The 16075-nt window shown below is 41.5% G+C and overlaps 1 protein-coding gene across 1 annotated transcript; it reads left to right on the forward strand.

Annotated features, from left to right (window-relative positions):
• Positions 1 to 341: 341 nt before the first annotated feature.
• Positions 342 to 12830, forward strand: CD83 (CD83 molecule). Its single transcript, XM_071738680.1, has 5 exons — positions 342 to 473; positions 600 to 730; positions 9632 to 9845; positions 9957 to 10060; positions 11941 to 12830. The coding sequence occupies exons 1-5, from the start codon at positions 431 to 433 to the stop codon at positions 12097 to 12099; spliced, it is 651 nt and encodes a 216-aa protein (XP_071594781.1). The 5' UTR covers positions 342 to 430; the 3' UTR covers positions 12100 to 12830.
• The last annotated feature ends 3245 nt before the right edge of the window (positions 12831 to 16075 follow it).

Genomic DNA, 16075 nt, shown 5'->3' on the forward strand with positions numbered 1-16075 from the left:
TTGAGAAGGGATTTTGGGAGGCTGACAAACCCCTTCCCCTGCTTTTTGTTGCTCAGGAAAGAGATTCATTCAGTGCTGATTTTGATGAGTTTCATACTGACCCATGGTGCCCCACGTTTAACCTTATTTCTCTTCAGATCAACACAGAGGAGGGGAAAAAAAGAAGAAACAAACAGGAGGGTGAGGTGCTACCAGTGAAGGCAGTTGCAGAAATGGGAGTGACCAAACCGATTGAATGGGAGGAGCAGTGGCTGCTACACATAGGGATTTTCCCTGTGACGTGGAGTTTCAAGATAAGCCATCTGGGGGATTCCCCAGTCTGCCTCCAGAAATACCACTTCAGAAGCAGTAGCAGTTTCACTCTGCTCTTGCAGCCTGTCCTGCAAAAAATCCCACTCTTGCTGCTCTGTGATCTGAAGCAGCAAAAGCCATGTCTTTGGTACTCTACACTCTGCTCATCGTCCTGTGCGATGGTAAGTGGGGAACTTTTCCTTATTTGCTCTGATCTTTCACGTTTCTTCTGTGTGGATGTTTTGAGAAGACAGGGATGATTACCTAGGCAAGCTCTTTTAAAGGCAATGTGTACCTGTGCCTTGCAGTTTGCTGCTTTATCAGTGGTGCTTCTGTGGCTGTCCCAGATGTTGCTGTGAGATGTGCTGAAGAAGTGTTGCTGCCCTGTGAAGTTCTTCAGGACTCCTCAGTCACCTACCAGATGGCATCTTGGTATAAAGTAAGAAAAAAAGACTAAGTTACTTGGTCTGCTTTGGTTTCCTACCTGATACTGGCTTGTCTTATGCAAAATGGATTATTTTATGAAGAGCCACCCACCTCTCAGTGCAGTAGATATAAGGCAGCAATGAAAGAATTTGAGTTGATCATGGAGAACAGGCATTTTCTATGTCTTTGTAGACAGACTATTTGAGCATATTCCCTGAATCACGCTTGCCTGCTTTTCTATCTAACTAATGCTGACTTTCAGGGGTCACAATTCAGGTGGTGCCCCATGTACACACACCATTCCAAAGAGGAGTAGAGGAGTCTTTCCTTGGTTTTTCTTTGGAATGAAAACTACAATTTAAACCTTTCATCATTATTCATGTTGTGCCTTGGTTAGCCTCCTCCTGAACAGGATTTTTCCTTGGAAGAAAGAAACAAGCACTTGCTATTCTGTAGGAATATATGGCTAGTGGAGTGGGCAAAAAATCAGGGTACGCAGATGGCTGATGGAGAGCTAATAATTCTGAATGATCTTTTTGCAGTCACAAAGTAAATGTCTGATCTCAGATGCCCTGGTTCAAAATTCTCATCTACAAAGCAGGAGAGCCCTGCTGACCCCCTGTTTGCAGAAGTGCTACAGGGATCTATATGCCAATGAGCAGGAATTCCTGGGTGGTTTCAAAGACAGGCAGAGTTGCACAGTGACTGAAGAAGTGGCTGCAAACTTGCTGTGTGGCACCACGCATTTGCACCTCAGTGCATAGTTTCAGCTTATGGTATGAAAAAAAAAAGGTTTTGTTCTCCTATGTTCTTCACTCCCAGATATGCACTGCTGTTGCTTACCATGGGTTAGTCCTGGTGATCCCCTGGTTGGCTGTTAAGCCAGCTCACTGTTGCTTGTTGCAACAGTGGAAAATCAATCTGCTAATTAAGATTTTTGTGGGTTACAGAGCTGAATCACTTTCCCATGTAATGAGAGAGCAGGGGAAGGGGAAAAAAAAAATTCTGGGGGCAGAAAATTGTCAATTTATCTCTGCCAGTCCACAAAGCCACAGTCTTGGCTTCTCCAGTAGTTTGGTTAGATATAATTTTTTAATTATTTCCATACAGTAAACCAACAAACAGTGGAATTAGATTCGGCTCCTGTAGCTGAAACTTGCAGTGCATCTGGATTTCAGTGCTGGTACAATGAGCATCTGCCTAGATGTCAGCATACTGACTAGATGACAACTGCAACCCAAAGGCACCTCACTCTGATAGGTACTGTAGAGCTGTTTCAAAAATCTGGCTACCAGCCCATCGACAAAATGCTGCTATAGTCCAGACTGCCAATGCACATCTTGCCCTGTCACACCAACCTTGTCTCCCTCCATGATCTTCTCACTCTTCCTGCTTCATTCAGTGTGATCAGGAAAAGACTGTTTTTCCAGCATCTGGAATGACAGGATTTCATGCTTTTTTTCTCTGATGGTAATACTGAAACTACAAGACATAAAAAAATCTAGCTCTCCTCTCCATGCTGTTATCCCCACCCAATACTGCAAAAGGAAGGTGAGGGACTGGCAGAGTGTGACTGGGCTACCCAACATAGAGAATTAATCTGGTCTTTACACAACAGCTACTGAAGGGTTAATCAATAAACACCACATATACCCTCAAGGGCCTAATTAAAAGGTAATTCCAATAAATGGTATGGAACTTCAGACTGTAAAAGTTCAAGCAGCTGTTAGGTTAAATCTTTTGTATGAGGTCACTTTGAACTGTGCAGTAAATGCAAGCAATTAACCTTTGCTTCTGCTGCTTTAAACAAATGGTGGTGACAATGTTTTGGTGCTGCACATGCAGCTGTTTGTGCAGGGTGAACTCTGGTGAACAATCCCCTCCTTCCTATTGGCATCTCTGCAGGCTCTGACTAATTAAGGACTGCTTTTAAATAGTTACAGCTGCTAGGAAAACAAAAGACAACAGAAAAAAGAAGCTATTTACAAGTACTTGCTTTTTCAGTTTTGTATGTAGAAATAATTTTTCGGGAGTCTGTATTCTGGTGTCAGTATCCAACTGGATACATAAAGGATTTCATTCGATGGTTCCTTCACTTTTGCTAATGTTTCCTAAAGCAAAAAGGTGTGCAGATGTTTAAGCTGTGATGCACTCAGGATCCTTGGAGTTAATTAGGGTATTTGCATGCACGAACTCACATGTAGTTCTGTGCAGAGGCAGGACCATAATCTGCTCAGACAAAATTATTTTTACTTAGAAATACTTGGAGGAGGCAGGACTAGCATGCTAGGGAAAAGGTAAAGCAGCAAGTCCTCTTCTGTCCTGGTGCAGCTTGCATCCCATTTACTAGGTAGCTGTGAGAAAATTAGGGAGAAGTTTTCATAATGATGATAATCTTTAAAGGAGGTCCATTTTTAGGAGTGTTGGGCAATCTAAAATCATACATGAGCAGTGTGAAAGTTTGCCAACTGAGAACTGAAAACTTGGTTAAGCACTCAGGCATGTGGTATGTGTACCAAAATATTGGCTTGAATCTCTACTGCCCACCTACAAAACAAGAATCTAGGTAATTAAATTTTACTTACCTTTCTGCTTTGCAAGGTGAAGTTTCTTTTTTGCAGTTTCTTAAAAATGAGAACCAGTTCATAAAACCCCATAATTATCACTTTATATCCAATATGAAAACCAAGTTTAAACATACACAAATGAAGTCCCAGTGGATATTTCACTACTTTATTCATGTCACAGCCAGAAAAGTCTTAATCTAAAACAAATCTTGGTGAAAAGGAATGGAGGCTGTACTTTAGTAGAGAAGTCTGTTAACTTTATAGCACATCCCTGGAAAATATAAAATTGTTGTAGAATGAGAGGAGGAGATCATATTAAAAATTAAGAACAAACCTTAGAGGTGTTTAATATTAGTCGCAGCTTCCTTCAAAGGAAATTAATTTTGCTAAATGTGCATAGCCAGTGTCTGTTAGGATAGGTAAATAGCTGCTAAATTACTTCAGTCTGGTTTCCAGCATACCTGAAGAAATGCAGTCAAATGCTCCTCAGACATCTATTCAGTTCCAAATAACTCCAACACACTGATGATTTTGACAGGAAGGGAGCAGTGCAAATGATTTCATGACCAAAACAATTCTTTTTCCTGACATGAGCTAGCTCTGGATGCCCTGAGATAAAAAATAAAGAAAGGGGCTGTGTGACTCAGAGGGCTTTTCCAGCTGGCTCATGTGTCACCACCAACTTGTTTGCTGTTGTTTTGGGGTTGGGATTTGGCTTTTCTTTTCTTCTTTTTCGTTTCCCCTCTAAAGCACAGCCAGAGTTCACTCATACGTGCCCACAATTTATGTCTGTTTCTTTCAAATGTAATGTTGGTATCTACAAGACACAATATAGAAGCCATATGGATGCACCTTCAGTACCAATCAAATGTGAAAGCACTTTTATGTTGAAAAATACACCTATTAAGTGGTTTCAGGTCAGTTATGATTCATTCCATGTTGGCTATTGGGCATTGCCAGAATTCTCAGTTATTTACTTCAGAAAATAAATTCCTTCTGGCTACATAATTTTTTTAGATCTCTTTAGCAGTCAGAATTTTCAACTTGGCCATTATTCTTGGTATAATTTTAAACAAAACCATTTTTACAATCATCCCCATCCTCAGAAGAAACTAAATTAATGTTAATACATTCTAACTTTAAACTGACATCAGTTTTTGAGCTCAACCATTTTGTTTGAAATAAAAATTTCCTTTTATGGAAGAAGTGCATTATATTGGTACATTGATTTAGCTGGGAGTCAAGGTGCCACCTTAGTCTGGGACAAGTTCAGTGACAAAAGGTATTTAACAACCTGACAACTGCTTGCTCTCACATGTTCATGATAAAATTAATTTTTAATTGATTATTTGTGTGTAAGTGCTATAGCATGTGTGAATTGCCTTTGTTTGTTGATACTAACACTGAATTCACTAAAACTCAGACAGCTAGAACCAAGAAAAGTATTCCTTCTCCTTCTTCCACATTGTTTTTAGTTCTTTGGAAAATAAATATTTGCTTAAGAGCACTTAAATTTTAGAGGCCTAATTATTCTACCTAATTCTTGTAATTAATCCAGTCAGAGAACAGAAATGTATCAGATCAGCAGTACTTCCCATCAAACCCATCCTATTTTAATATCCACTGTATTACCAATATTATTCTTACCAAAAAGCTCCAGGCTAGGAAAAACCTAACAGGAATCAGTCCATTGGCCAGAGAAAACATCCAGGAAAATTTTTAAGCTCTTTAGACCAACTATTTCCAAGATTTTGAGAACCAGAATAACTTCCAATTTAACTCACTTAAGGGAAGTAGAGCTGGTTGCTCAGGGCTGTGTCCAGCTGGGTTTTGAATATCTCCAAAGATGGAAACTCCCCACACTTTCTGGGCAGCCCAATCCAGTGTTCAGCTACCCCTCACAGTAAAAAGGGGTTTTCTTTTGTGTATGTGGAATTTCCTGAATTTCAGTTTGTGCCCATTGCCTCTTGACTTTTCTCTGGAGGCCACTGAGAAGAGTCTGGCTTCAGGTTCTTTATCCCCCTGGCAATAATCAGGTACATACTGATAAGATGCCACTGAGCCTCCTCCAGCCTGAAGAGTCCCAGATCTCTCAGCCTCTCCTCATATATCAGTTGCTTCAAACTTTTAATCATTTTTGTGGCCCTTCTCTGGATTCTCTCCTGCATGTCCAGGTCTCTCTCATACTGTGGTGCCCAGCACAGGACCCAGCACTCCAGGTGTCTCACCAGTGCTGAACAGAAGGGACAAATCACCTCCCTCTACCTTCTGGAGATGTTCTGGTCTGCCTAGTGCAGCCCAGAAGGCTGCTGACTGCCTCTGCTACAAGGGCTCATTGCTGGCTCACAGTCAGCTTTGTGTCCACCAGGACACAAGATTTCCATTAGGTTGGTTCCCACCTATTATGATGCCTGGGGTTTTTCCTCCCCCAGGGATTTCCATTTGCTGAACTTCATAAGGTTTCGGGCAGCCCATGTCCCCAGCCTGTCGATGTCCCCTCTGTTCAGCAGCACAACCCTCTGGCATGTCACTCACTCTTCCCAGCTTTCTGCCATCTGCAAACTTGCTGAGCACATGCTCTGTCCCAGTGTCCAGTTTGTTAATGAAGGTGTTGGACAGTATCAGCCCCTCAGCACAGCATTTCATCTCCTTGCTGTGAGGTGATGGAAAAGATCAGACTTAGCACTCCAGCTGATTTCTGATACAGCCTGTCACAGACCTTGCAGCTGGTCAGAGTGCACATGGCACTAAGCATAACCCCACATTTCTTTTGTTGTTTAATTTTCTTAATGGGTAGTTTGATGCAGACAGGCAGAATGATGCTGCCAGCCTGCAGGAACCTGTTTTCCAGCAAAATTCTTGCTTCAGTAACTCCCAGCAGCCAGCGTGGCAACAAGACCCTTTTTATGCAAATAGATTCAGTAGCATTTCTACTGGTCCCCAGATGAGTTACAATTTGCCTTTTGAATTTTGGTGAAGACATTAAGAGCAAAAAGGGGAGGAGGAAAAGACCACCTCCCTTTTCTTCTCTCTTTGGAGGTGGGGACCAAAGGGAGCTGGCATGCTTGCCTGCCAGAGAGGCAAAAGGGAAATGAAACACAAACGAAATGCAGGCTCAAAAATATTTTGTCACTGATTAAAGAAGAGAATGGTCCCCACACAAGTGGATTGCTGCCGCTGCCAGTGCTCCCTTCGATCCCTCTAAGCTTGTGTGGAATTAATTAGGTAAAACCCCTAGCATTTACCTTGGGCTGCAGTATCACCTGGAGGAGACTTGGCATGAATTAGTGCTGGATTATCATAGGAGTTTGAGCTGTGAAATGATCTGTCTAGTGACAGTCTGCCAAGTAATTCACAGGAGGTGGCAAACAAAGTGGCATTTTCATCATTTTAATTAGGTTTGGGGGGAAACGAGGTTAGCCTGAATAGAGCAAGAAGCAGAATGACGACCTTACTGAACATTTATCTCTTGGACTTCCTTTTACACGGCTCGGGCACGGAGATGCACTCTGCAAATCTGCTCAGGTGTTTCCTCGCTACTTCGAGGCTTCAAAAAGGGAGGGATTTGATGTTTATTTGAGAACGGGAGATAAAATTGCAGTGGAAAAAGGCTTGGCTCAGACATCAGAGGAAGAGGGGCTGTGACCTCTGAACGAGGATGGATGCGCGGAGTGTAGAGGCTGGAAGGATGCCACCAGGTGTCTCTGCAGCCTCAAAAATGTGGGGAGGCTGAGTGAGCACCGGCAAGAGCAGGGGCTGCCGGCCTCAGCTCTGCAGGAAAGGGGAGATTTAGTGGAGACAGACGTGCAAACCTTGAATTAAACCCACACGTAGGAACTGTTCCTCCTCGTCTCCAAACGCAAAGGTTTGTGACCCCCATCCAGATAGGGACATGTTTCTCCCCAAGTGAAAGAGCCAAATCAGGCCCCAAAGCAACTTTTTCTGCTATTTTGTGGAAAGGCTGCTTCTCCAGCTTCAGTGCTTTGCCTTGCACAGAACTGAGCACCTCAAAAAGCTTTTGAGACAATATTCAGTCCCTCAGTGCTCCCATAAAATAGGGAAGTTAAATCACTTTCCCCAAATCTCAGTAGGAATGAGCTCATGGAGGGCATAGGATACATGGGTTTAATTTACTTCTCCCTTTTGTTAGTAGTGATGATTACAATTCCATACAAAAAGATCGAAGTCTTTTCTAATTCCCATGTCTCAGCCATAAGAACTGCAGCACCATTTACCATGCAAGACAGCAATTATTTATGCTACTGGTGCATCAAAAAAAGGGAAACTACTACTTTTCAAACCTATCTGCATCTTAGGGCAATGTGAAGGGCAACCAGGCCGGTTCTCTTTGTTGCCCAGTGGGCAGTTTTAAATTTCACCAATGCAGGGGTTGGTAAGGGAAGGGAAAGTGGCAAAAATGATATCTGATGGAGGTCAACTCTATCCACTTAACTGCTTTTGACCCACTTGTAAACAGAGCTAAGCCCAGCCTGGATACTAGAATTCCTCTGGCCACATCTCTGACAGAATGCAGGACCCAAAAATATCTGACTCCCTGTAGCATAGTGAAGTCCCTACAGTCTGAAAACCACCACAGATACTGCTTGTCTCATAGCTGCTTTGGTGTGAGTGCAATAAGAAATAGAAGCTGAGGTAAATTTACCAGAGAAGTAAGAAGAAGAAGGTACTTTCTTCCCTCCCTCTTGCTAGGTAAAGCGCGGAAAGCCCCAGTGAATTACTACTTTCTGTTTCAGTTGATTCACTGAAAAATCCCAAACTTTTCTAAGAAAAGGTCTTTACAGTTACGAGAATCTTGTGCTTTATTCTGATTCCCCAGTTCGGGAAAAGTTCCTCAACTTGCAGCTTGTTTTACACCATCCTAAGGTTGCAAAAGCAACAAAGTATAATGGAGCATCAGGCCCATATTTCTCTCCAGACCCCCAAGTACACTTTCCTCGTGCAAATACATAAAAGGGAAACCAAATACTCCTTGTCTCAGCATGAGAAAATTGTGTTAATTTTAATAACTTACAGTATAACTGTTATATCCTGATGCAGTAGCTATAATGACATAAGGTAAGCACCTACATGCAATCCAGAAACGTGTCTCTTAAAGTAAAAAATAATAATAAAAAAGTCCTGGCTTACATTAGTTATAGGTTTGGCTGAAAAGCTGAGTCTTGGACTGTATGAGTTGGCTCTGGCTCTCTGGTCCACAGAAAGACTGAATTAATTACTCAGGAAACCTTCATGGAGGGCACACTGCCTCAAATCCCAGAGAGCAGAGCCGATGAATAAGAATGGACACGGCCTAATTCAAACCCCTCTCCCATCTTTCAAATCAAGTTAGTGATTTCTCTTTTCTTTGTCATTCCCAGCCAATTGTCATTTTCAGTGCATCCTATCGCCCCTCAGTACAAACTGTTCTGGGAATACACTTCATTCCTCCAGCAGCCTCTCAGCAATGCCAAGGAATGTAGCTCTTCTGGTTACAATTAAGAAATTCAACATACAAATGCTCCCCAAGTGCACCAGAACCTGCCTGTGACCTTCACGCAACCGAATCTGAAGGAGTTGAAGCAATTTTTTTGTTCTTTCTTTCCAATAAAGTGTGGAGGGGAGAAGAAGGGGGGGGGCGAGGGGGAAATCCCTGTTCCTCCGGAGAGGCAGAGTGGTTTCAGGGGTCAGCTGCAGGGAAACTGGCACAGGGAAGTGCAGTTTCCAGGGCTGCATTCCCACAAGGAGCTCTGGGCATAGGGGTGGCTGGGAGGACTGCAGCCTGTGCTGGCAGAGCCGGCTCCCCGCAGCGTTCCTGCAGGGCAGGAAGGTTTAATTCCCACCATTTCATGGCAGAAAGTGTGCTGGCAGGGTCAGAGCAGGCAGCACTGGAGCTTCTCCCTGCTGTCACACTCTCTTGGGGACTTCGGATCCCCAGGGCCAGCGCTCAGCAGCTGGGTGGGGCTGCCCGTTGGTGCCTCAGCTCCATCCCTATTTGCTCTCTATTTCATCTCTTTTGGGGCCTCTGTGGAGACGCTTGGAGAGCAAACTCTGCTACTGCCTTTTATCATGTTACATCTCTACTAGGACTGTGTTCAGGTGAGACAGATTAAGATGCTATTACAGAATAGTTTTATAGTATTTATTTTTAAACATAGCGTTTATTTAAGCAGAAAAGCAAATGCTTTTTGATTGTGAGCATGAACATATTAGATGCTTTTGAGGTTCACCCCATCCACCTCTCTTCAGCCTCGTCATATTCAGCCATAAGCCAGCTTGAAAGCTCTCTTTCCCCTTAAGCTCAGGATGACACTGTTGCTCAAGATAAGAAATATATTCGTGTTTTCCAGATGGCTGGAGATGATGAAGGAATAGCATGGAAAGTCCTTGATGTGGAATCTCATTATCCAAAAGAACTTGGGGGGTCCCTGGAGCTCTCCAATGACACCTTTTCACTAAGGATCAAGAACGTGACCAGCCAAAGCAGTGGGACATATAAATGCTCTTTGGGGGAACAGAGTGGAGAAAGCAATCTGAGCAGCACAGTCACATTAAAAGTAACAGGTACAGTAGAAACTCGATTGTCCCATGCTCCACCAGGCATTTCGTGGAGGTAACAGTTTAAAAATACTTTACAGACATCAGAACCGTGTAACACCTTGCTTTACATTTCAGGTTGCTCTGGAATAGAAGGTGAAAAATTAAAAAAGTACAGAGCCGAGCTTTTCATGCTGACTTTTCTTGGGATTTTTTACTTGCTGCTCATCTTTTTTACCTGCGTAAGTAACTCCCTATCTCATAAACAAACCAACCAAAACCACCACGTCCAAACAACCTCCACTCCTCTCTACTAGCACCACCTTAACAGAGCCATTAGAAGTTGTTATTCATACTTGATTTATGATTAAATTCTCCAAATTCTCACACGGCATTTTCAAATCCAGAGAAAACTCAGGTGCATGAGGAACACAGGATGGAGTCTCAAAGAGATAAGGCATGGCACTGCACTCTGCTCTAACTCAAACCAGAGAGTTATTTTCCTGCACTCCTGCTGCCCCTTTCTGCCTCCAGTTACTTTGGGTGCAATCTATTCTTCAGCCGAAGAACATACCAACAGCCCTTCTTGTTTGGACATTGGGAATAGTATCTGCCTGGGATCACTTCCCCACCTATGCCATTACTTTGTGTGGTGACACAATGGACAAGTTCAAGTCCACCTGGTTTTTTGCCTCAGTTTCCATACCTGTGAATTGGTGACAACCGAATCTCAGATGGGCATTTTTGTCAAGCTCTGCCTTGGTAAACTGACATTTGAAGATCCTTGGAAAAAAACCCAGCTGCTTGGGGTTTTATCTGTACCCTTAATACTGTCAGGTAGTTCTGGGAAAGACAGTGAAAAGAGGCATTTGGGAAGCTCAGTTTGCAGAAGCAAAAGTGTTTTGTCTGTGATAGGGGTGAGGTCACCCCCTCATGCAGAAAAACCAGGAGGTTTGTGCCTCCTGGCTTAAAGGCAGCAGGAGCCTCAGGTCTTGGTACAGTGCAACTCCAGCTGCATTTCTAATTAAAAACAATAATAGCCCCACAACTACAGCATCTGGGGGGGGGGGGGGGGGGGGGGGAGGAAAGAGGGGGTGTCAAATTTTAATTTTGCTGCTTATTTTATATTTGCCTTCTTGTTTTGCTCCATGGCAAAATTGGAGATTATCTAATTAGCTGCAGCTAAATGTAGCTTTTCATGTATCTTCAGGGAGCAATTAAATATATGCCTCTCTTTTTTAGATTGACAATCCTGCCAGTAATTTGTGCCATTCAGACTAAAGTTTGACAAGATAAGTCTTGTAGGAATTTGTTAGGATGAAAGTATGAAAGCAAGGATATCACTCAGAAGAGACAGATGCCCCAGTTCTGCTCAGTGTCCTAAAAGAATTTCAGATCTCTGCAGAAACTACTTCTTCCCACATGCAAAAAAAAAAAAAAAAAAAAAAGACCCAGTTTTAGAGTTTTAGTAGTACAGTTAAAAAAAGGCAGAGATGTGTAGTGAATATAACCACACTGGCAGAATTATGTCTATCTTACCATTGAACGAGGTCCAGTCTCAGGTATCAACCAAGCTTTCATCAAAATTTAATATTGCCCTGATCTTCCAAGTGAATTTCATTATTTAAAATGTTTGTTAAATTCTTACAGGTTGCTGTGTCCTCTCCTTCAGTGGAGATTTTCTCTTATCTTCACTAAACTCAACAGTGACATTAAGTTTAAGACAATTGGTTGGCAGGACTGTGGCTCTACTTTGACAAGTTAATGAAATTATTTAATGCACTGGCCTGTATTGAAGGCAGGTTCAAACAGACTTGCAAAAGCTTGATGCAAGGCCTGTTCATATAAAAACTTGAACTAAATATAAATATCTATATAATATCTATGTATAACTAAATATGAATTTCCTTATGTGACTAAGTACTTTTCCTATGAAGATTCCTGACTGAGCAAGAAACAGCATCTTTTCTTTGTACTGTGTGCTTCTGGTGGCAAACAAATGGAAAAGGTCTATCAAGCAATGGTTAGAAAGGAGAGCAAAATTTTCAAACTTTAAAAACAAAAAAATTTCATTTCAGAGGAATTCTCAGTTCTAAGCTTTCCTTTCTGTTTTCTCTTTCAGACATGTCTAAGAGAAGAGAGTATGTCTCCCAACTATCAAAAAAACAGACCAGATATGAAACACATGCTCACCCTCCACAGTGTCCATGAAATGACATCTTTTCAAGACATTAACAGTGGCAGCACTTGCAAAAATGAGCTTACCTCAAGTTCTGTCTAAGCTGATGTTGAAGGCACTGTGGGCTCATCACTAAGTGTGACATGAGCTGGATGGCCGAGTGGTGCATGGAAGAGATAAATAGCAATATATTGTCCTCTTCAGAACAGCCTGAAAGTATAGGTAACATGTCAGTGACCTGCTTGCACTGGACAAGCCTTTGAAAAGCACTAAGCACTACAGTAACTTTTGGGAGTTCAGTAGCTAAGAAATACAAAACAGTGTTGTGATGCTGTTATGAAGTTGGCATTGACTTCATTTCACTCCACTGTGCAGCCCTCTTGTTCTGAGCAAGAACATGCCTGTGGTACGAAGACCAGGTTATAGGGAGGTGATGGCAGTGCAAAGCCAAGGGATTTAGCTCTTCACTGAGCTCATAGTTCTCATCTTTCAGAGGCAAACACAACAGGTGCTGTGACATGGGAAGATCAGTGCATGGAGCTGTCTCTTCTCCATGCTCTGAGCCTGATTCTGGATTGAGTCCATGTACTACTGCAAATGGCATGTAACTTGTTATGTGATGTTAAAGTAAGCTGAGGTGGTAACTTCATGCCCTTGTCCTGGGTAAATAAATCAACACGCATTTCTAAATCTGAGAGTGATGGATGGGCTAAAAGAAGGGAGAAAATATTCTGGAATTCTTCCTGGACCGAGAGGAACTTTTTATTTCTGCAAGAGAACTAAGGATGCACTGGAGTAACAGGTCCATCACTTATTTCCCAGAAGCCTTTCCATAGAAACCATAGGTCACTCTATAGGAAGTTTCAACAATAACTGTTAAAGCGGTGCAAGTAAGAATGAAGCAGCTTATGATATTACAGACGTAAAGATGGCTAACTCTGGGGTTTATAAAATATCATGCCAAATGTATGTGACTCCCATTTCAGCCAAGTTACAGAAGTGATGACCAAAGCTTGGAAGAAAGCAACCATCTCTATTTTTGGGATGTTAAGCCAGATACAGGAATGGAAGGTGGGGCATATGAACACCTGCTTTTGGTGCTAACAGTGTGTAGTATATGTGAAATGAGGACATGAGAAAAGGCCATGGACTCAGGCACACAATATAAAGGAGAGAAGGCTTGTCCTCTCAATCCAAAGAAAGCAAGAGAGATTCTGGATCTGAAATCAAGGACTGTCCTTTATCAGGCTGATGGTGCAGAAGATGAAGCAAAAGGAGTCTGGAGTGACTGTGCATGTTAATGCCACAATATGAGGATTTGAAACAAAACATGAAAATTTGCAATCTTAAAAAAAAAAAGTAAAAAAATAAAAGAAAACATAAACAAGGAATATCCTTCAGGAGTCAAACTGCAACATCAGGATTTTTAATGCAATTTGGAATTCCAGGCTTTGACAAGGATGCTTGATCTGTAATCCTTTGACTAATTTTGAAGGACTGATGGGAGAAAAGCACTGTCTCACTCAGTGGTAGCAATGCCTCTGTGAGCAGGGCTATATGTTGCCATTGATGGAACCCAAGGAGCTCATGACCAGAAGAATGATCAAGAGGGATATGCAATGTACTTTGATTTTTGTAAATTAATGTCACATTTGCTTTTTTTATGATAGGTTTTTACATTTAAATGTGTGTAATGTACTTGAAATAAAAAATCAGATGTATACTGCCATTTGTTTTTGTCTGCCACATGTAGCAAATAAACTCAGAAGTACTCCATATCAGTTGAATTTTATGTTAGAACTGACATAATTACATCAAATAATGTAGGTGCCTGACCCCTCCTCTTCTCTGAGAGAGGGCATATATGTGTATATAACTAACAAAGTGATGGATAATTTAATGCATTTCTATGGAACTCAGATAATGTCATTTTTTTCCTCAGAATTTCACTTTCTTCCCAAAGTGCATTCTAAAACACTCATTTCTTACTGACAGGTATGTCATTAAGGAAAATACATTAAGGAAAATACAAGGGTGTTTCTGTCTACCCATATCCACTTTTAAACACAGCACCTTGACCTGTTTCATCTGAGTTTAGGTGGCAATAATAGGAACTAAATGTGCATGTATAATACCTGACACAGAGTACCTTGAGTTTCACCATTTGGTCAGAAAGTCTTAAAACCTGAAAGTCATGGGGTTTAATTTTTTTTATTATTATTAGTTATTGTATTTTTTAGGAGAGGAGAGAAAAGGAAGGAAGAGAAAATTCATTTGAAAGGTGTTGCTAATTAATAATAATAATTAATAATTAATAATCAGCAATAAAGGCTGAAACATTTCTAGAGCTATTTCTTCAGATGTATAAATAGGATCAGATCAGATAGGACTGAATGAAAAAAGGGACTTTGTATAAGCAGCTATGCCTATTATTTTTTTTCCCTGAGCCAAACTGGCTGCAATACAGAAGGCTGTGCCTGATGCAACAACACCGAGAGTCAAATTTCAGGCTGGTTGATCCTAGGGATTTGCCATAGGCCCAGCTGTGGAGTAAAAGTGCTCATGTTCAGGGCCACTTAAACGCAATAAAGAGCTGGAAAGGAGTTGTTGACGAGAATGTCTTACGACAAGAAGCTTGACTGAAACACAGAATTGGAGAGAAACAGGTAGCATCCTAAAGCAAGAAAGGTCCCTGCACACCTGGGGTGTAAAGGATGTAAAGAAACTGTTGCAGCACTGTAGTACAAAAACTAACATTAGCTAGAGATACCACAAATGAGAATCAGACAACTGAGTGTTAAAAGGTAATCTATTACAGCAACTTCAGCAGTAACTGGGAAGAAAATAAATAAATAAATAAATAAATAAAATACTAGGTGCTGGCTAAAAATCTTTTCAGAAAGAGCTTAATATTTTTTACCATACTATTTCAGAAGTGACAGTCCTTTCCTTGAAGGATGGACCTGTTCATCTTTCAGAAGTACTGGCTGAGCAAGCCTGGCATACAACAGATGAGCACATACACATGTTCTTTAGACTCCATCATTAAGGAGAACATGTGGATTGCTCAATCAAGAGGCTGTTTTGATTATGCAGATTAATTGGACAGAAAAATATGTTTTCCACCACTCTTCATATTATTGATGCCTTTAGTTTTGTAAGATAGTATAAAAACACGTGTATGCTAGAACTGCTCTTTGTAATACTTTCTTACAATACTTTTTAGAATCTGGAATTCAGTTAATTTTGATAAATTCATTCAGGTGGGAAAAAACAACAATCTTTGTCTTATGAATAAAATCTAAGACACCTGGAAATCAGAAGGCTCCGGAAGAAGTCTAGATCAGAATTGAGAAGAGATTTGTGGTTTCCTGACTGTCCTCCAGATGCCTTAACCACAGGAGCTTCTTTGCTAAATTTTCTTGTGAGTTTTGTAAGTTATTCACTGATTTCTTTTTCCTCTGTTTTCTGCAATTGTAAGAATTGTTTTGCCTATAATGCAAATAAGCATTACACATGAAATTACTCATAGAGTTTGTACACCTGTGACTAGAGAATATAGAGAAACACTGCACCCCTCTGGGAAATTACCCCAAAGAGAAACTGCAATGGTCATTCACGGAAGCTGTATGAATATCCAAAATGGCAATGAGGGGAAGCTAAGGGACATAACCCACATAACACTGAGTGTATGAATTACAGCCCTTGGCTAAGCTTGATTTGTGAGGCTAGCACTTAGGCAGCAGATAGCCGTGGCTGACAGTGACCTTGATAGCCCTGCAACAGTAATATTTCCTGCAAAGGCTGAACAGTTTCCAACCTATTTCTCCTCAGCAGGAGCTACAAGCATGGTTGTATTCAACACCGTGGACCCAAGTAATCCTCAGGATGTGCCTGTGAATGACATAAACAGAATATGACTCTGAGCACACCAAATGCCTTGTTCCCTCCTTTCTTTTGCTCTTGATGAGAATGTTTTGGAGAGCACAAAGCACATTTCCCTGGTGCACACGTTCCCTTTCTTTTCCCTCTCAGCACGGAGTCGAGCAGTGATGCAGCACAGATGGGATCTGATTCC

Source organism: Heliangelus exortis, chromosome 2 (assembly GCF_036169615.1).
Source record: "Heliangelus exortis chromosome 2, bHelExo1.hap1, whole genome shotgun sequence".
NCBI lineage: Eukaryota > Metazoa > Chordata > Aves > Apodiformes > Trochilidae > Heliangelus > Heliangelus exortis.